We start from the raw sequence: 20,289 nt of genomic DNA, 5'->3' as shown, positions 1-20,289 counted from the left end.
CGCGCGAGACACCTCGACACCCCGCAACCCCGGTAACAGGCTAGCCGTACAGGCTGTTAGCTGCCCAAAATATCAAGCTGAATGAAGCCCTTTGCTTTGTATGGAAACCACTAGCATCACTGACTGGGTGAGCTCTATGTTATTGGCAACACTGTAGCTACATAATAGTCTGTCCACTGTTACGTGTTTGTGGCAACCCATGCTCGTGGTCTCCGTTAGTTAAATCACGCTGCTGGGATGTTTTAGTTCATGTCACGGCAGCTGACTTGTAGTCTGCAGCTAAGTTAACTTCACTCTTTTGCCTGACCCTTATGAGGAGACGTTATTTTATTATTACTCTCCTTGGCTAACGAGCACCTCTCATGTTTCTAGCATCTCCCATAATCTTGCGAGCGGTTTTTTTTTTCTTCAGACGACTATGTGTGCGTGTGTGTTGGCTTTGAGGTTGAGATAATAACTCAGAGTAACTACGTGGCACTCAATGGCACCTCTCAAAAGCTGAACTGACGGCGTACCTTTTTGCTCTCTACCACTGCTATAGGTTCATGTTGCATCGCGACAATGAGGAGCGTTATTGTGCTGTCGCTACTGCTGCTGAACATAAATCAGGTAATATCAGCCCCCAAAGGCGTCACTGCCAGTCTTAAAGCCAAGTGGAGCATGACGCCTTTCCTCCTGGAGACGAGGTACAGTGCTTTTCTTGGAAATGCATATGTGCAATAAAACGGGGCACAGCCAGGTGCCCCTCCTCCTAAATGCACAGTTTTTATATTTTATTAATCTACGGTTTGTATTTTAATCTTTAAATGTCCTAAACAGAAAATAAAATCTCATTACACTTCCCAGAGACAGGTCAGGACCAGAGACTAGAAATATTGAATGATTTCTATTTTTGCACTACATTCACCTGAAAGCAAACTGAAATTATTTATTTAGTATTAAAGTAGTTACTGATTGCTATTCATTAATGCATTTATTTATTTATCCACTACTAATTCTTTCACTTCTTACATCAACACTGATGTTTTCGTAACCAAAACCTTCATCAAAACTTTCCTTGCAGACTGATGGATAATAGCACTAATTTTGGTGATTCAGCCAACCTTGGGCTGAAAGTTCCATGAATATTACTAGGAAACTCTATTCTCCCTTTCCTACTTCTTTGTTTTTGTTTTGTTTAAAATCACTGCAATTAAGGATTTATAATAGTATATTGTATTACCAGATAAAGGTCACAGCCTCAATGTTCTCCACGGTAACTGTGCTCAGGGTCGTAAATACATTGTAGTTTACCATCATTTAGCTTTTTTGAAAGACTTTCTTGTGTTACATTGTAGCTACACTAAAACAGAATATCATTTGTGGAAAAATCAATCTCGTTATATTGACAGCCATCATCCAGAATGATTAATCCCATCACAGACCTAACAATTTGAAAAGTGCATTCTGCAGCCTATTTACAATAGACTTTAAGTAATAGACAGAAGTTATTTCACTGTGTTTATCACAGTAGAAAACAATGCTGGAACATTTAGAAAACCTTAATTCTCACATTTATATTATTATTTATTATTCAGCTCAGAACCATTTATCTTTCAAATTAAATCACAAGTGTCACCAAGCAAGGCCGTTTTCATGGGGACCAAATATAAACATCACTTTGTTTATGTTGAGTTGAGTTGATGATGAGTTGCCTTATTATGATTTCTGAAGCACACTTATGTAAAAAAATCACCAAAAAAACGTTCTACTTTATTACTCTTGGAAGGTTATTCAGATTTTTATACTGGTTATTTATTGATTTAATGTAATTTTACTGCCTTTAACTTTTTGAAGTCACCTTAAAATATAACTTCGCTCTATCCCTGTTGGTGTACTTCTGGTAAAGTTGATACGCTTAAAGCTGGAATGTCTGTCCTCTCTGTTGCATCCTTCTTTGTGGCCTCTCCTGTTTCAAAATAGTCTGTGACGATTTTATCATCAGTGTTAGTTATGCCAATCTCTTTGGTAACCTCGTAGAAATGTTCGTATATAATTGGTTTGTGTGTTTAAATAGTCGTAATAAAAAACTTGATACTTTATCTTGTTTAATGATGCATGATGAGTTACAGTGGATATGTGCACAGTTACTTCCAGAAATTAATGATTTTGGTGGTCTGTAGTTTTAACTGCTGAGGAGCAAAATAATGTTTGCTTATTATACTTACATATTTTCATGTGCAGCGAATTTATTGGAGAAGATGGGAATGAGAAATTCTGGCAGTTTGTTGACACTGTAAAAGAACTTACTGTATACAAGCACGGAGGTATGTCTGTTTTTACATTAAACTATTACTTTTATTTGAAGAGGTGTAACTCATCGAACTGAGTTTTGAGTTTTTGTCCCACCACTGTTTATTCTACAGAGTCGGTGCGCTCGTACTACAACTTGATCATTAAGAAAGCCGGACAGTTCCTCACAGATCTTCAAGTTAATCTTCTCAAATTTGCTCTTGCCCTGCGCTCCTATTCACCAACTGTTCATGCATCCCAGCAGGTATGTTCTGATCAAAGTGTTATAAAGTAATATTTTCAACTCAGTTCAGTTTAATTTATACAGATCCAGTTTAAAACTCAGTCATTTCAAGGCACTTTGTAAATCCAGGCAATCCTCTATAGGCAAGCACCTAGCAGTGTTGCGGAGGAAGAACTGTTTTTAACAGGGAGAGACCCCACCCTGGGAAAGCCAAGCTCATGGCGTGGCAGCCCTCTACTGGGGGGGGTCACAGAAAGTATGATGAAAAACAAACAAAACAACACAAAAATGAGAAGAAAAAGTAGAAGCACATTCTCTGTATGAATTTCAGAAGTGGGAAATAAGGGGGTTTAAAAACAGAGGAGACTGGAAAAGACAAGCTCAGCGCACCATAAGATATCTCCCAGCAACCTGAAACTGTAGCAGCATAACTAAGGGCTCAACTGATCCAGCCCTAACTAAACACTTTTATCAAAATAAAACTTTTATGCCTAACCTCAAAAGTAGAGAAGTAGTCGTGTTATAATCACATGTATTTTAAAACGAGTAATTCCGGTGGGGACCAAACCAGCAAACCCTGGCTTTGGTAAGGTTTTGTTGTAGCCATTACTTTACCAAACATTCTTTTTCTTCCTTCTGTTCATAACAGATAGCCAAAGATGAGCCTCCGCCTGAGGCTTGCCCAGCCTTTGTCTCCATCCATGGGCAACACAGCTGCAGCACCAAGGACATCAAGAAGCTCCTTAAGGCAGCTGCAGGCAGGTAACATGGAAGTTTGAATTTATGTATGTAGTTATTTGAAAGTTTTTAAAATTGTGTTTTTAATATTTGATGCTTTCACCTATCAATGTTTAGCTCTGGGATATCTTTAACCACATTTTCCAAATGTTCACAGGCCAAAACCATATTTATACAAGAACGATCACACATATCCAGGGGTCAATAAAACAGATGTGCCAGTTGTGATCTTGTATGCAGAGATTGGAACAAAGAAGTTCACCTCTTTTCACAAGGTGCTGTCAGAGAAAGTTGAAAAGGGCACACTTACATATGTGCTGCGTCATTTTGTAGCGGTGAGTAGAAATATACCCTCCTCCACCACTGCTTTGCCATTCCACTTATTAATTATTATTAATAAGTGGAAGACTAAGGAACTGTTCCATTGTACCTTGAGTGGGCTGGTTTCAGTCATTATACAAATGTACTGTTTATAAGATTGGGGAAACCTGCAGTCAGCTGAGACTGAAGAAGTCACTTAGATGAGTGACAAAATGTTTCTCCCACAAAACGCTACGTCCAGATGAACAGAATCAACTTTTGGAGATTTACTTTCCTGGATGATTGAGAATGCATCAAGACGATATAACATGGGAATGTATGGGGATGCTTGCTTTTGTAGACAGCCTTTGTAGACAGCAACAACAAGTTGTTTTGTAGACAACAACTTGTTGTTGTTCACGTAAATCCTGTTTTCCATCTGAGTTTAGAAAAAAGATGCTAAATTGTTCAACATCAGTGTCATTTGTCAAAGCGTATTTATTTGGTGAACATGTTGGAGGGCTACTTCATTAGGTGATAAGTCATACAGGAAAGATACCTGACTCAAAATAAAATGAACACTAACTTCAAATCTTCTGTGATGTGTTAGCAGTTGTTCCATTAGTAGCATTCAATTAGCTTTTTAAAAAAATTAAAGCTAGAGTGCCGGCTTCATGTTTGTTGTTTGTCGCTGCTGTTTTGTCTATCCTCCTTTTTAAATTAACTCTGTCACAGAGGTTATATTTTCACTGAAGTTTGACTCCTAACAGGATTATGCAAAAAAAAAAAACCAAAACCCAAAAAACAAGCCAAATTTCATGATGAAAGATGGCCAGAAAAAGCACCAATTACATTCTGGTTTAGAGCCACATCACTCTCTTCAAAATGGTGAGACAGGGCATTGGCAGCGTTTGTGTTTACTGATCAGTTTACTTCAAGAATCTGCCCCCCACCCCAAAGAAATACTAACTTCAGATAACATTATAGACACAGTGTTACTGAGTACAAGATGTTTCTTATAAACTACAGGTCAAACGAATAAATCTATTGCATCTACTGTAATCTACTTTGTTAAGAACACTTGCTCATCAGGGGCCATACTGGCTGAAATAACACTAAATAACACTTTACTGTAAACAGTCTTTTTATCCATTAGTTATATTTTCTGTCATGAAAAAAATGTTGTTCCTCATAGTTTTTCCTGATCAAATGGACACTGCTGAACAACATGTATGACTGACCAATGTTCAGGGGTAGAATTAACAGATTTCTAAAAACTAACTGACAAACAGATGCCTTTGAAAGTAGGAAATGTGCTTTTCTTGAAGAAAAGCGGTGTGTAGGTGTGGAAGCTTCCTCGTTACGCTTGTGAAAGATTGAAGCAGTGTCTGGGTGACACAGGTGTCAAGGTTGAATGCCAGTGTATCTGCTGCTGTACGTGTCAGTTTGCTTTTTGTTCCCACAGATAAACTGTTTCATAGTCTATAACTTTCACTGACTGTAGTCTTGAAAAGTCTATAAAAAGGCAACATGGTTTGCCACAGGTATGTGGGCACCTAGATATGGGCTTAAAGATGTGCCATGCTGAAACAAACTGAACAAAAACAAATGTAATTAGACAATGAAGTGTCTGCTGGAGACTTACTTTACATCGATTCTGGCTTTACCCAGGGTGATCTTTGTGCTGTCATTATCTCTCACTTCTATAGGAAGTTTATAATGTGTCAGCACTAGTCAGCGTGTCACTAGTGTCAGCGTGTTCTGTTGTGGCTAAGCCGTTGTTGCTTCGAGACATTTTCCACTTCATAACTCCAGTTATAGTTGACCAGGGGAAAAATGTATTACAAAGATGGCATCCAGTGACAGTCTCAAGCCGAAACTCACCCAGTGTGATGCATTCTACTTCAAATGTGTTTGAATGTAGTTTTGTTCACATAGAGTATAGTGGGTACATATAGGCAGAAAGTATCTTCTGTATAGAGCTCTAATTCAGATTCAACTCTGCACTGTTTTACATTGCTTTGCTTTTATTTGATACAGAATCCAAAGCCTCAAAAGATGCTTTTATCTGGGTATGGTGTTGAGTTGGCTATCAAAAGCACAGAATACAAAGCTGTGGATGACACTGAAGTAAAAGGTCAGTTAGTGATTTATCCAATATTGTGTGTTGAACTCTGTTTCTCAGGCAAGTAAACACGAATCTCTTGCTTTATAGATTCAAAGACGGTTATAAATGTGGAGGATGATGATAATGATGAAGTCCAAGGATTCTTTTTTGGGACATTAAAGTAAGTAATATATTATCAGTCCTAAAGATGTTTTAATCTATTATTTTTCTGTTGTTTTTGTCACTGTGTATTTGACACCACTTAATTAGGAGTCAAAAAGAAATCCTCACCTTGTATCGTGTCTTTCTGTTTTTCTTTTATCTCTCTTAAGGAAATCTCATCCTGAACTCCAGGAGCATCTTGTTGAGCTTCGCAAACATCTTCTTGAGAGTACCAATGACATGGCCCCTCTAAAAGTGTGGGAAATGCAAGGTATCAGTTTTTTTTTCATTTCAGTACTGTTGACAACAGTTTGAGGATATTTTTAATGTCTGTCTGCATTTGCTACTATCATGCACTAAGAAAAAGCTTAGATTTATTGACACTGAAAGAGGATCAAAGGCGAGACCTTCACTGTGTAGGTTTTATTACTGATGAAGTGCAGGTGAGGTTTATTTTACTTTTTATGTTTTAATGTAACATTTATTTAACCAGGAAGTAATCATACGTTGTGATAAAAAACAGTTTTTCAAGGGAGTCTTGGCCAAGATAGCACAGCATTGCAAGGTTACAAAAATTTACAAAATCACAAAAAAGCCAACCTGGGACACATTAAAACAAGGAAAGGACTGCAGATACATGGAGTAAAATCCAGCTTTTTACTTGCACAGTTTTTTTTTTAAATCAGCGTTTCAAGTTCCCCCAGGGAGAGAAAATTATTGAGTCTTAGTGTGTTTTGAAGGTTACTTTGTGACCCGGTCATAAAATCAAAGAAGGCTGTTCTTCCAAGTTCTGAACAAATCTTGGGTACCCTGTAGAGCAGTGATCTACAGAAGCAATATCATAAGGAGAGAGGGAGTTTAACATTATTTCTGTGTAAAAATATGTACCGCTGTTAATGTCACATTAAACTTAATAAGGGCCAAGAAATCTGATTATAAAGTACTCATTTGTAGGTGGAAATTGCTTGGCTGCAATAAGTCCACAACATATGTGGAACTGTTCATGGCGTGGATGTTGTCACATTGCACTATAAACAGCAGCTACAATGAAAGCAGTGTGAAAATGGTGCATTTGTGAGTGGAGCTCTGCTTTGGAAACTTACAGGGTTGGTATTGTATGGGTCTGAGTGACGTGAGTTTTGTCATCAGACGGTGAGCATGAGGCTCTGAGTGGATGTCCGAGTGCCTACCATTTTTATTTTGATGGTCCTGACAGTTAACTGTATTCTGTAAATGTGCAACAGCCCATGGTGCACAATCTCACTGAACAATGTGAGTTTTCGCAACACTGTGCTGATCTATAAGCTGAAGACACACTCTTAAAATAAAAGCTCACTATCTTCCTGTATTTAATACAGCTTTGCAGAGAATGAGTGCTAAAGGTGTAACCACCGAAAATATACATTGTGCTACACAGCTGCCATCGCTAAATTTAATAGGCATTCACTTGCTGCTACATTGCTGCCGTGCTCTTTCTTTTTAAATGCCCCTTAACGGTCTGCATACACTGAGTATTCAGTGAGTTTTTGTAACAATTTTAGCCAAATGTTACAATGAAGCTTGCAGTTCTTGAAGGATCGTCTGGAGCCTGTGGCAGAGAAAAGAATGCAGCTGTGTAGATTATTGCATTGTCTGCATAGGAAATACACTTAAGTTGTGCAGGTGCCCCTTCTAGTGTTATGTATTTAAAAGAAAATAGAGCTTGAAAAGCTAATAGCCACCTTTGACTTTACCTTTGCATTCATAGATGTAATCAAATCAAATCAAATCACTTTTATTGTCACATCACATGTACAGGTACACTGGTACAGTACATGTGAGTGAAATTCTTGTGTGCGAGCTTCACAAGCAACAGAGTTGTGCAAAAATACAATAACGTAAAACAAGCAAAATATAAGAATGGCTAAATCTGAGACTAATAAATATATGTACAATATATAATAGTATATGCATTACTGGATGTGTATACTAAATATGTTTTTCTACGTGTGTGTGTGTGTGTGTGTGTATACATATTTTACAAATTAAATAGAGTAAACAATAAAATAAAATATATAAAATATACAGAGGTTTGTAGTTGGATATTGTGCAAAACAGTGGCATTAATGTACAGTATGTAGTGCATAATGTATAAATGTTGATCGTTTCTTTTGTTCAATCTGTGTAGATTTGAGTTTCCAGGCAGCTTCTAGAATCATGTCTGCACCAAAGTTTGATGCTTTAAAGCTCTTGCGAGATCTCAGTCAGAACTTTCCAAGCAAAGCCAGGTAAGAAAATTTATCCTATTATTTTTTTTTTTCTTGCTCAATGGTTAACACATTTTATGTGGTTTCACAATTCCTGTCAAAGCCCTGCCCTGTATGAATCTTGGCCAAACAAATGCTGTTCTTAAAGTGCACATAAAGTATTCCTTTTATAGCCCCATTTATTTGAGCATTATTACTCCTTTCTGTGACAATTTGTAACCCTGCAATGAATGTAAATAATTTGTTGTACAGGGATCTAATCAGCTTTTTTAAAAGATGTTTGCTTATTTTTGTACCGGCAGCTTGTAATAACTTCAAAAAGTGCTGAGTAAGAGTCAGGTGTTTACAGGGAATTGACTGCAAACGCACCATCTTGAGGACCCTCAGGTTTTTGGAAATTAAAACTGGCATTTTACTGCCGGCTGGGGATGCGGTAAAAGCTGATGGTGACTGTACATGTTTTACTGTTCCCACAGATCACTGACAAGAGTGGCTGTAAAGCAGGAAATGAGAAAAGAAATTGAGGAGAACCAAAAGGTGCGATATCATAGGGTAGTTGCTGTCTTTGATAATATCTGTTGCCATTGCACACATTCTATTTTAGAGAATCAGTTTCTAATCTCTGTGTCATATAAATTTCACAATAAATTTGACATTTTATTTTTGCTTTTCTCCTACTCTCTTACTACCCTTACTTATTTCTGTAGTCTCAGTGCACATCTTTTCATGTGAAAAGATCAGACATTAATGTGAGAATCAGGGCTTTTGGGATTCAACTAACACTTTGAGCTTGTTCTTTCAGCACCTCAGTGAGACCATTGGTGTTCACCCAGGAGACTGTGAGCTCTTCATCAACGGGCTGCACATTGATCTGGACATTCACAATCCCTTCAGGTAGGAACACAGCAGGAAGGTACCTGCATATGCCTGTGCTCCCCCCTGGAAGCACCAGACCTAGGGTGATCTTTGTGCAATAAGATCATGACTTACTGTAGTAATTTTAAGTTTTCAATATGTATTAAATCCTAATATTTGATGTGGTTTGAATTGTCATTTTCCACAATATGGATACATGAATGCCAGCTTCACCTTTTTTCCCTCTTGGACAGAATAACCCGTCCTTCTCACTCACAAAGGGTGCTGTCTTCTTCTTTTAGCTGGTCGTGTCCTGAATTACTTTTTTAATGGTGTTAGCAAGATAAAAGTCCAGGGCTTCTCTGACTTATATTTTGTGGACAAAGAAAACATTTTCCATCATGGTATATTGAATATCGCTTTCAATACCACAGATATCATATATGATTATATCAACCAAATATTCATCAATGAATGAATATCTGGTTTAATGTATCTGGCTGGGGTTATATTTTTCATGTTTTTCCTGATAGAAATATTGCATAATAAGTACCACTTGTAGTGAATGTCACTTGTTATAAACAAAATAATATGTTTTAAAGTAAGGACACAATAAATTGCATTAATAAAAGACACTCTCTGATAGAAGTAAAGCATTTGGTGCAATGCATATATACTGACACACAGATGGAATCAAAGACTAACACATCATTTTGCACTTTCAGCATCTTGGACATACTTAAGTCAGAGGCCAAGGTCTTAGAGGGTCTACATAATCTAGGCATAAAAGGAGAACATCAAGATAAACTGCTGAGATTACCTGTGAATGCTGTGGATGACAGTTATGCCTTAGATATCAGACACCCAGCTATAATGGTAAGTGATGTCTAAAAGGACTATATTCCCAGATCAACACACGTGTTCTTTTTTTTTTTTTTTTTTTTTTTTTTTTTTAATTTATTCATTTCAGGCACAACAAAATACATATATTGAACATAAAATGCGCAAAACAAAAACAAAAATTACCTGAAAAGGAGTGGGATGAAGAAAACTTATTAAATCCCACCCCTATACTCACTCATCAACAAAAAACAATAAGCTTCCCACAGCTACGCCCATCGTTACAACCAAACAAACCATCAACAGCCCCGGGCACATGCAAGCATCTCAACGGCAGCTCGCAACAACAATTAGAACCTTCATAACTAAATACAGAATATATAATAATTATAAATTGCGTTACCACAGGTAACAGGCAATAATAATTACATAGTGACAACACACATACATATACATACATACATATATATCTACACACACATATACATACATACGCACACACTTTTTTTTTTTTTTTTTTTTTTTTGGAATCCATACCAGCAATGGTAAGAGAACAGACATTACAGAGCACACTAAAACCATCATTGAGTATACTGTGACCAGACCAACTGTTTGTAGAGGAATTTAAATCTATGAATATTTTTGCATTGTTTCAGTTGTAAACTCAGACTGTTCCAGATTTTCACACCACATACAGACACACAAAAACCTTTACGGGTTGTTCGAGTTCTGGGTAATTTGAATTCCCCGAAGCCTCTCACATTATAAACCCTTTCTCAAATTTCAAATATAATTTGTAAATTTGTAGGTAGAAGTTTATTAAAGGCTTTGTATAAGATTATAGATGTATTGTAATTAACCAGATCCTGGAATTTAAGTAACTTTGCCTGAAGAAAGAGTTTGTGAGTATGATCTAGATAACCAGCCTTGTGAATAATACGCAGTGCTCGTTTCTGTACTGTGACTAATGGATTAGTTGTATTTTTATATGTGTTTCCCCACACTTCCACACAATATGTAAAATATGGAAGAACCAGGGTACAGTACAGAGTACGAAGTGCATCTTTATCAAGGTATGGTTTCACTTTGTTCAAAACTGCGAGGCTTCTGGAAATTTTGGTTTTTATGTGTCTGACGTGTGGTTTCCATGAAATTTTGTTATCAATTACGACTCCCAAAAATTTGTTTTCACTCACATTATCAATTGGTACACCTTCAATGATAATTGGTAATTCTATATTATATTTTAAATTACCGAAAAACATTGCTTTAGTTTTATTTATATTTAATGATAATTTATTTATATCCATCCATTTTTTTTTATTAATTTTAGCTCCCTGTTTACGGTCATTACAAGATCAGTATAATCATCGCTACTGAAAAATATGTTGGTGTCATCTGCGAACAGTATGAGTTTAAGTACTTGAGAAACATCAAAAATATCATTTATGTTGTTTAGGGATCCTAAAGTAAGAAATTAGTAGAGCAGTCATCGGCCTTTTGCAACAATCTGAAGCTATCCAGGAACCTCATTTATTTGGAAGTTATTAATTTGGAAGTTAGCCAAGAAATGTTATCAAATTAAAAACTTGCAAGTTTTCATTTGATGCCTCTGGCAATTTTATTACATTAAGTACCATAAAAATGTCAGAAATATATGACGATATTAAGCCTGTCAACTTGCATTTTCCCTGCAGAAACTAAGTCTGCTGATAGTCTGCTGGTGAGGCTTCATAGTTACACAGAGAAAGACCAGTATTATTGCCAGATGGATCATTATGCATCTGATTCTGGTTGATTATTTAAAAAAAAAACATCTACAGGGTCCAATAGTTTTCTCTGATCGAAGAACTTAAGAAAACAGTAATACATGTAATTTTATATACCTCAAAACTAGCCAGCTTCACTGGCATTCTACTTGCTTTATTTGCATGTATATAATTCCTCTGCTGAGGAGGACATGTTGCATGATTGGTGCCATTTGTTTGTTTTTCAACAAGATCACACAAAACTAACAAGCTGAATTTAAATGTGGGAAAAAGAGTAACCCAATAAATTTCACAGCTCTGGATCACTTTCTTTAAAATCGTGAAATAGAACAGGGCGATCGTGGCTCAAGAGTTGGGAGTTTGCCTTGTAATCGGAAGGTTGCCGGTTCGAGCCCTGGCTTGGACAGTCTCGGTCGTTGTGTCCTTGGGCAAATTTCAAGTGTATATATCTATAAAATTCCACATTCCTAAATGAAATGTCTCTAAATTCTTACGTATGACAACCAGAGAGGAAGTCTGAACTCTTCATGCATTAAATATTTAATCTCTCTGTTATTTTTCATATTTTGGCTGCACCTTTGGGATTACTGTTATTATTAACTAGTGAATATTTTCCCACTAACTCTTCTGCGCCCTGTACCTGTACATTTTAGTGGATAAATGACATTGAGAATGACCTAATGTACCGAAGCTGGCCAACTGGTGTACAGGAGCTCCTCAGAGCCACCTTTCCCGGAGTCATCCGGCAGATCAGACGCAATTTCTTTAACCTGGTGAGTTTATCAGAACAACTGAAGTACCAAGTGAGAGACAAGCCAGTAAATTCACAAATGAGAACATGGTTTGAGTACTAGTCAGCTGGACTTTGCATTTCCTATTTGTTTACACTGCATTAATGCAATAAAGAAAAAACAGTGGTGTGGGTAATAAAAGAAATGGAGCTGAGACAGGTCTTTATTATACATTTAAATTGTACATGTCTTAGGATTTGTCAGACAAAATAAAAAATTTAAATCACTGCCTCTGTTTTTCTAGTTTGCCTGGGTTCAACTTGCTGATGTGTTGGTTTTTGATTTGTTTTTTTCTAAAGTTTACTTCATGTGTAAGTCAGGTTGGCACACAGTTGTTTGCAAAGCTTTACGACCAGGGGTTGATAACGATACCTCTGCTGTTAGGTGCTGTTCTTAGATCCACTGCAGGAAGAAAGTGGTGAGCTCGTGAAGCTAGCAGAGCTTTTCCACAAGCATAAGATCCCCCTGAGGTAGATGCTGCAATTTTTCACACCTCCACAGTTGTTTATATGGTCCGCTCTTGGCATTCATAATCTTTACCAGGTAGTGATTCTCATTTCACCTGCAAATTGAATACTTGTTTTGTCCCGTTTGTACAGAATTGGATTTGTGTTTGTTGTCAACACCAAAGATGAGATTGATGGCTTCTCAGATGCAGGGGTTGGATTTTACCGACTGCTGAATTACATTGCAGACGAGTATGATTTACCCCAGGCTCTGATGTCTGTGGTCTCAGTAAGTATATCGCATATATAAATCTCTGTTGTTTTAGCAAGTGTTTCTTGCCAGCTCATATCTCTGCGTGCCTAGGAAATCAGTTGCATAATATTTTACTTGTGTTATCCTACAGTTTGAGACATTGTTGAAATAGATGAGTCAGTGGTATTTTTCCTCAGCTATCTGCTTTTTAAAATTGCGGTGGAAAGTACTGACACTGAGAGGGATCTGAAGAGAGTGATGGTCAAGTCTGAACTTCCTTGCTACTCTCTTGCAGCTGTATAGCAAAGTCGATGTAGGGGAGACGCTCTCTGCGGATACAATAACTGCTTACCTAAAGAGAAAATTCCCAAAAGCCAACTCTGAAAGGATTCTAGGAGTTGAATCAGAGTATGATGATAAAAGGAAGGTAAGATGTTTTTTTGTTAATTGAAAGTGAAAGTAATAACGTATGATTGATGAAGAGCAGCAGGTCTGCTTTTAACTTTTGTTGGCTGTAGGATGGTGCGCTCTTCTACAAAAAGAGTGGCTTGGGTGCCCTGCCTTTGGCTTTATTTAATGGAGTCCCTTTGAGCCCTAATGAGATGGACCCAGAGGAGCTGGAAACAGTCATCCTTCAGCGCATAATGGACACCACTACTGCCTTTCAGAGAGCTGTCTTTATGGTATGATGCATCTGCATGAAACGAGACTCACTCTTCATATTCAGCCTATGAAACCAACGTGTTTTTTTTTTTGTCTTGTTGTTGTAATGAGAGGTGAAATTTTTACATTCATATATAGGTGGGTTTGTCCTGCATATGAAAGAAAATCTGACCAAAATTAGCAGCAATGTCATTAAAAACACATTTTTAAACAGTTTTCTTTGAATGGAGATTAATTTACTGAGTGACAAAATACAGTTTTACTTTTCAAATGGGAAGGATGAGAGGGAAATTCATAAGACTTCTGTTAAGTAAAGCAATGCATACTCATTACCTTAATTATATGTGGACCAATAATGATTCATTTCCCAAAGGCCCACTTTGAGTCAGGAAAAACCCAGACATGAGTGAACTGAAGTACTCAAGCACTGGGGAACTGCACCGGTGGCAATTTGTTCATGCTGTCAGTTATGTAACTAACACACTTTATGTCCTTCACCTTATAGGGCCAGTTATCTGAAGGCTCAGATGTGGTAGACTATCTAATGGAACAGGCCAATGTGGTTCCCAGGATGAACCCTCTTATTTTAAGCAGTGACCGAAAGTACCTTGACCTCACAGCCACTCCAGGTGCTCCTTGTTCTATGCCATAAAATATAGATGCCACTGTTTACATTCCTCTTATGTTATACTTTCCTTTATATGCAGTTGCAGATGATTGGGAAGACACATATATGTTTTCTTATGTGGACACCAGAGACAAAACGGCAGTGATTGCTAAGAGAATGAAGTACTTCACAAATAGTGGTAAGAAGTCACTTCTTTTTGGTTTGCTTTCCCAGTAAACACTATTTCAGATGAAATCTCATATTTAGAAACATAATGCTGTATAAACTGGAATAACTACTGTACAATAATATAAGGTGTATCTGTAAAATTAGCATTTTTTTTAATAAACAAATTGAATCCCACACTGCTTTGCTGATGTATGGAAATATGAAACTGGGTTTTATTAGGGCTAGCAGGCTGTGCTTCCAGCAAAATCATTGCTGGGTCTTCTGACTGGCTTTTGGCCAGCAGTCTAAATGGTCATCAGAGCTGCATTTCGCTGCTCGGGCCCAGAGTCTAGCTGCAGTGTTTCAGAGGAGGCTGATTGCCATTCTCTCTCTGTGGAGTAGCTGTCGGGCCAACTGCCTGCTTTTCTGAAGGACTGGCTGACTGGCCGGGGCGGGAATATGACCATGACAGGTGGCAAGGTTCTTCTATAATATGTGACAGATGTCTTAGTCTCTCTCACCTCTGACACAAACTAAACATTCTCTATAATAACTACATTTCATTCCCCTCTCAATGTCATGTGATTATCAGTGTATAGACAGAGTAGGACCTTTTACAAGACACTGTCTTTGAGAGCTGTGTAAACATTTAGGTCAACATTGAGAGATTGAATTCTTCATAAATAAATTTGTCCTCTACTGGTGAAGTGATTATACTTGCTGTGGCTAACTAATCAGCTGCACCTGCATACTATCCCATTAATGCTGCACCTCAGTACATAAAAGCGTACAAACGTGGCCAAAATGTTATGTTAACCAAACATTAGAATGAGAAACACATGGGATCTAAGTGCCTTTAGTTGGTACCAAACCGAAAAAAAACAAAAAACCCGCTGTTCTCCTGGGATTTAATGAAAAACAGTCCCTAGTGGTACAAAAACAAAACAAACAAAAAATCTGCGACACTTCTGTGAGCAAAACAACTTGTGAAGAAGAAGAGTCAGACATGGTTGAAGCTGCTACACCTTACACTCGAAGAGAGAACAGACTGCTGCAGCTGAAGAACAGGAAAGAACAGGACACTAGAAACCAAAATAGACTGCTCTTGGGGATAACAGGATACTTACGATTAGAAAGCTAAAGAATATAAAGTAGATTCTGAGTTTATAATGGTTTACAGTAATGGCTCTTATTTGTATTGTACACATTATTCTATAAAGATTTTACTCTTTTACCTCAGATGAGGACGGGATGACTCCTGTAACTCTGTGGGTAGTTGGGGATTTTCAGAAGGTGTCAGGACGAAAACTCTTGCTCAGTGCTCTGAAACACCTGGTAAGTAAAATCAATAGTGTTCTTTTCACTTCTTTAATTTATGTTATCATTTAGGATGTACACAGGATGTCTTAGGAGGCATAACAGATAAATCGAATACTCTAACTTATCCTTAAAGCAACAAAACTTGTGCACTAAAAAAATCAAATAGAAGTGGAAGGGAGGCAGAACTCTGAAATGGTTTTGGTGGTGATTATCATGGCAGGTTCATAACAAAAAGTATAATTAAAATGTCATTTTCTGCTGTGTGCTCTCACAAAAAATCATCAGTGTAGATGCATCTTAACTGAAATATGTTGTGGTGATATTGTACAGATGAATAACGTAATAAAGCAAATGTTCTTTTTGTCACTTAGAGATCATTAGTAGTAGATTAGGTTGAAAAGGTGAGATCTTTACTTTAAAGCACTATTTTCTGAGAGCTCTTCATCAGTAACATATGTGGTAGCTGGATATATGAGCATGTCTGCTATTACTGTGAATTATAGTGCTGTTATGTTTATGTGTGTGTGCGCAAGCAGAAGGCCAGTCCTGGAGTGCGTGTGGGGGTGATAGATAACCCCAGTGAAAAACCCTACGACGATAACACTGTGCTGTACAAGGCTATCTGGGCCTCTCTCCTCACCCAGAAGAATAAGGCTGCGGCAGAGTTTGTGCATAAACTCCTAAAAGAGGAGAGCAGCCAGCTCCTCCAGCAGGGGACCAAGATGAAAGACTTACTGATGCAGGTAAAGAGGGGATTAAAGAATGCTCTTTTCTTTTCTTTTCAGACTACACATATTTTGTTTGGGCTTTATATATATATATTCTTTTATATTAGAATCACTACTTTAAATCATATTGGAACCACATGATCTGACTTTTACCTTGAAGGTGGCAAACCTTGAAAGAGCTAATATAAGAGCTTGTTTTTTTCACTGCTCCTTTTTTTTTACTTTGAGTTTTTATTTGATCAAATAGGTGTTTGTTTTAATTCAACTATTTCCAAATTTAGACATAGATTAGACAATCTATGTATAGCCACCAACAATCCACCCATCTATATATTTTGGATGCGTTATATTCATGCTGATGTTTAGTAGAGATGGGAATCACCAGACACCATGTGATATTATATTATCGCAATATTTCACCCACAATATGATATTGTGATTTCTAACATTTTCCAATATTATCAGTGCTCCAATAACGCACATTTTAATTTGTCACCTTTTTTAACTGGAAACTATGTCCACAAAGTTAATCTTTGTCAAATATTTATTTTATTCTGTAAGATAAAGTTATTGCAGTTATTTTTTTGTTGCACAATAAGATTGTCAAGCATAGGAACACTGTCATTAAAACCGGCCATAAATCTTGGCATAAGATGGAGTCAGTCGGATATCAGTCTGTGATCGACTGGGATCAAATTGGCAGTTTCATACAATCTATCTCTGATAATAAACCTGGGAATAATTGTGATAAATTGTTGAAAATTGTATATCTATATATCTTTTGCTGCCTGTTAACTATTACATATAACTATTACGTTTGTGTTCAGCACCCATCCTGTTCTATAGGAATATAACAAGAATATGACCTGAATTGAGTTGAGTCATTGACAAAGACGTATTCAGACTGATGGCAAGATGCTGGCAATCTGTGTGCATTTATAAAGTAGACAGCAGTTAAAACTGTTGGAACGCTATCTATTTTAGAGACACAAAAGTTAGATTAACTTGAATCTTGTGCATGGCTACCTTATCAAAGTTTACTTGAAAAAACTTCAGTTTCATACCAAGTGCATCACTTGGTAAGAAAGTTGCTTTGCTCTGATATAACTGATAAGTATTTAATAATATATTTGATTAGGTAAATGGTTTAATGGAGGTAAAAGGAGAAAAAGTGCACAGTCAGGGAAAATAGTGATTGATGAGCCCATTCTCTTATCTCTCTCCTGAACATCAACTCACGGAACGCATTTACAGCACGCATGATACTCCACACTCCATGGACACCCAGGCAAACAGCCTGTTCACTGTCAGTTCCACTTGAAATGTCACTGAGGCCATTTAAAGACTGCAACACACTATGAATCTTTAACTAAAATGTGCTGGTGTAAACATGGTCTTCCGAAGCTGATAAATAGCCAACTGCTCACAGCTTCTGGTTATGTGATCCACATGTTTTCAGCCAAGCCTGACCATCACTGCTGCTTTAAGGCAGAACTAAAGCATTCTCCTGTCTTCATGCTGTAATGCGCAGTAACCACCCACAAAGGATTGTGCATACGCAAGCAAATTCTCAGCCACTAATCAACAAATCAGCTGATGGAGTATATTCACCATCAGTTATGCAGTAGATTGTGTAGTTTGTTTGTTTTTTATTTAGGACCTACTATAATGAAGTTCCCCTCAGTTATACTAGCCTTTCACAATTGGGAGCGAATAGGCTGGAAATAGAGATGGGGTGATAGGTAGGATGTAGCAGTGTGACTTGAGACCCAAAGCCAAGGGATATGAGTTTATTATTGGCTGCCAGACAGACTTGCTGACTGGATTGTGCTGACATTATTGGTATTTCACCTGTTCTCCTGAGGAGAGAAATGTTGGAGAAACTAATAACCTGACTCCACAAACCCGCCACACTCCCAAACCTAATTTGTTATAGACAAAACTGGCAGGGGCTTAATTAGTTTGTTATATTAATTACAAATTGATTAATCTCATTTTCACACATGTGCATTTCTGACAGGTCCGGCTGAAATATTTTATGTTTGAAAACTGCAGTGATTGTGCTGATGCGAGGCATCAATGATTCTGCGAATATTTTTTTTTTTTGTCTCACATACATCATTTTTATGTCAATGCATCACTCTTTACATTTTTGGACAGGCTGAAATGAGAGAAATGTCTTTCAGCTGTGTTATTGGATATTTCAGTTGACCACAAACTATGGATTACATCACATATTCTTCAGAAATGTGTTAGCCAACCAGCGATGCAATCAATTTATCTGACATTGTAAACAAACTTTTGTTTTTCTGCTGTAGGGCATGGATATGGATGCCTTTGAGAAAAAATTCAACACCCTTGAAGTTGATTTTATCCGCACTCAGCAGTTATTCTGTCAAGACGTACTGAAACTCAATCCTGGACAGTGTGCAGTGATCAGCAATGGGAGGGTGAGTGGGCTCCAGCTTATGCATAGTTAAAAACTGACAATGGATGCAGTAAATCCAGGGTTTTTCCTCGGTCTAAAAGAACCACGCCACTAATGACTGAACACATATACTTACGGCTGTGTAACCTGACTTCTGCTGTTATTTTTTGGCATATGGGTAAAGACTCATGAGTAAATGTAACCCCACTTGTATGTCATTAACAAATCTAAATCATCCGTTTTATTACTAAATGAAGAAGAAAGGAAAAACCCACCCATAGTAACATCTAATTTTAAGACAGTAAAGGACTTTATGTACTTAGGAATAATGATTTCGCCCAAATTAAGTGAGATCGTGGAAAATAACTATGAAAGACTTTCTAAAGAAATAACAGAGATAGTGGACAGATGCATATCTCTACCAGTTTCTTTAATTGGTCGGATTAATATATACAAAATGAGTATACTGCCAAAGGTGCTTTATGCGTATCAGAACATCCCCCTGCCGCCTCCTGTTGATTGGTTTAGCGGGATCAAAAAGCTTGTTCTCGGTTTTTTATGGAAAAATGGGAGACCAAGGATAAGATTATCATTGTTGCATCTACCATACAACGAGGGTGGTGTCATGTGTCCAAATATTGAGTGGTATTACTGGGCATGTCAAATCAGGTCTATAAGATACTATTTTGACTTAAATAACGCCCCGCAATGGTCAGAGATGGAAAGTATTAATTTGCATCCACCTTTACCTTTATATTTTTTCTCAGACACAGCAATAAACTTGATTAAAGAGGCGAAAAATCCAATGGTAAAGAACATGGTCAAAGTGTTGTATGATGTAAAAAGATATATGAAGGAACCTGTTGTATTGTCACAGTTTACACCGATGTGGGGAAACCAGGATTTCAGACCAGGAAGAGAGGATGAAGTTTTTAGACAATGGTCAATTAAAGGACTCCAAAAAATCCAAGATTTGTATGCAACAGATTCTCAAGATATGATGTCCTTTGATATACTTAGACATAAATATAATATAGATAGAAAGCAATTTTTCAAATATCTCCAAATTAGAAGTTACATTCGAGCAAATCAAAATAATACCTGCACCAAACCACCAAAATCAGAATTGGAAGACATAATTAGCAAAAGCAGTTCAAAAAAAGGGGCAATATCAGAAATATATAAATTGATTAGGTCCAAAACATCTGACAATTCGTTGGGAAGGTTGAACGCCTGGAAAAATGATTTAAAGAAGGACATATCCATGGAACAATGGGCATTGGTTTGCGCAAAAGCTCATAAACAAACTATTAATTCTAGACTAAGGTTGTTGCAATACAAATGGTTAATGCG

General features: G+C 37.2%; 1 protein-coding gene across 3 annotated transcripts in view; it reads left to right on the top strand.

Moving 5' to 3' along the window:
* uggt2 (UDP-glucose glycoprotein glucosyltransferase 2) overlaps positions 1-20,289 on the top strand; it is a 44,406-nt gene continuing 24,117 nt past the window's right edge. For all 3 annotated transcript variants that reach the window (XM_006788417.2, XM_087853001.1, XM_035906682.2), the window contains exons 1-23: positions 1-127; positions 542-686; positions 2,224-2,306; positions 2,406-2,536; positions 3,165-3,277; positions 3,411-3,588; positions 5,594-5,690; positions 5,769-5,841; positions 5,993-6,093; positions 7,990-8,089; positions 8,545-8,605; positions 8,871-8,962; positions 9,649-9,799; positions 12,186-12,305; positions 12,708-12,793; positions 12,923-13,058; positions 13,318-13,449; positions 13,541-13,705; positions 14,191-14,314; positions 14,393-14,491; positions 15,701-15,795; positions 16,317-16,523; positions 18,827-18,958. In XM_006788417.2, the coding sequence (XP_006788480.2) occupies positions 562-686; positions 2,224-2,306; positions 2,406-2,536; positions 3,165-3,277; positions 3,411-3,588; positions 5,594-5,690; positions 5,769-5,841; positions 5,993-6,093; positions 7,990-8,089; positions 8,545-8,605; positions 8,871-8,962; positions 9,649-9,799; positions 12,186-12,305; positions 12,708-12,793; positions 12,923-13,058; positions 13,318-13,449; positions 13,541-13,705; positions 14,191-14,314; positions 14,393-14,491; positions 15,701-15,795; positions 16,317-16,523; positions 18,827-18,958 (2,601 nt within the window). In that variant the 5' untranslated portion in view covers positions 1-127; positions 542-561. The remainder of the gene's footprint in view (positions 128-541; positions 687-2,223; positions 2,307-2,405; positions 2,537-3,164; positions 3,278-3,410; positions 3,589-5,593; positions 5,691-5,768; positions 5,842-5,992; positions 6,094-7,989; positions 8,090-8,544; positions 8,606-8,870; positions 8,963-9,648; positions 9,800-12,185; positions 12,306-12,707; positions 12,794-12,922; positions 13,059-13,317; positions 13,450-13,540; positions 13,706-14,190; positions 14,315-14,392; positions 14,492-15,700; positions 15,796-16,316; positions 16,524-18,826; positions 18,959-20,289) is intronic.

Source organism: Neolamprologus brichardi, chromosome 16 (assembly GCF_056152115.1).
Source record: "Neolamprologus brichardi isolate AB-2024 chromosome 16, ASM5615211v1, whole genome shotgun sequence".
NCBI classification, from domain to species: Eukaryota; Metazoa; Chordata; class Actinopteri; order Cichliformes; family Cichlidae; genus Neolamprologus; species Neolamprologus brichardi.
This window is presented reverse-complemented; position numbering and strand designations above follow the sequence as displayed.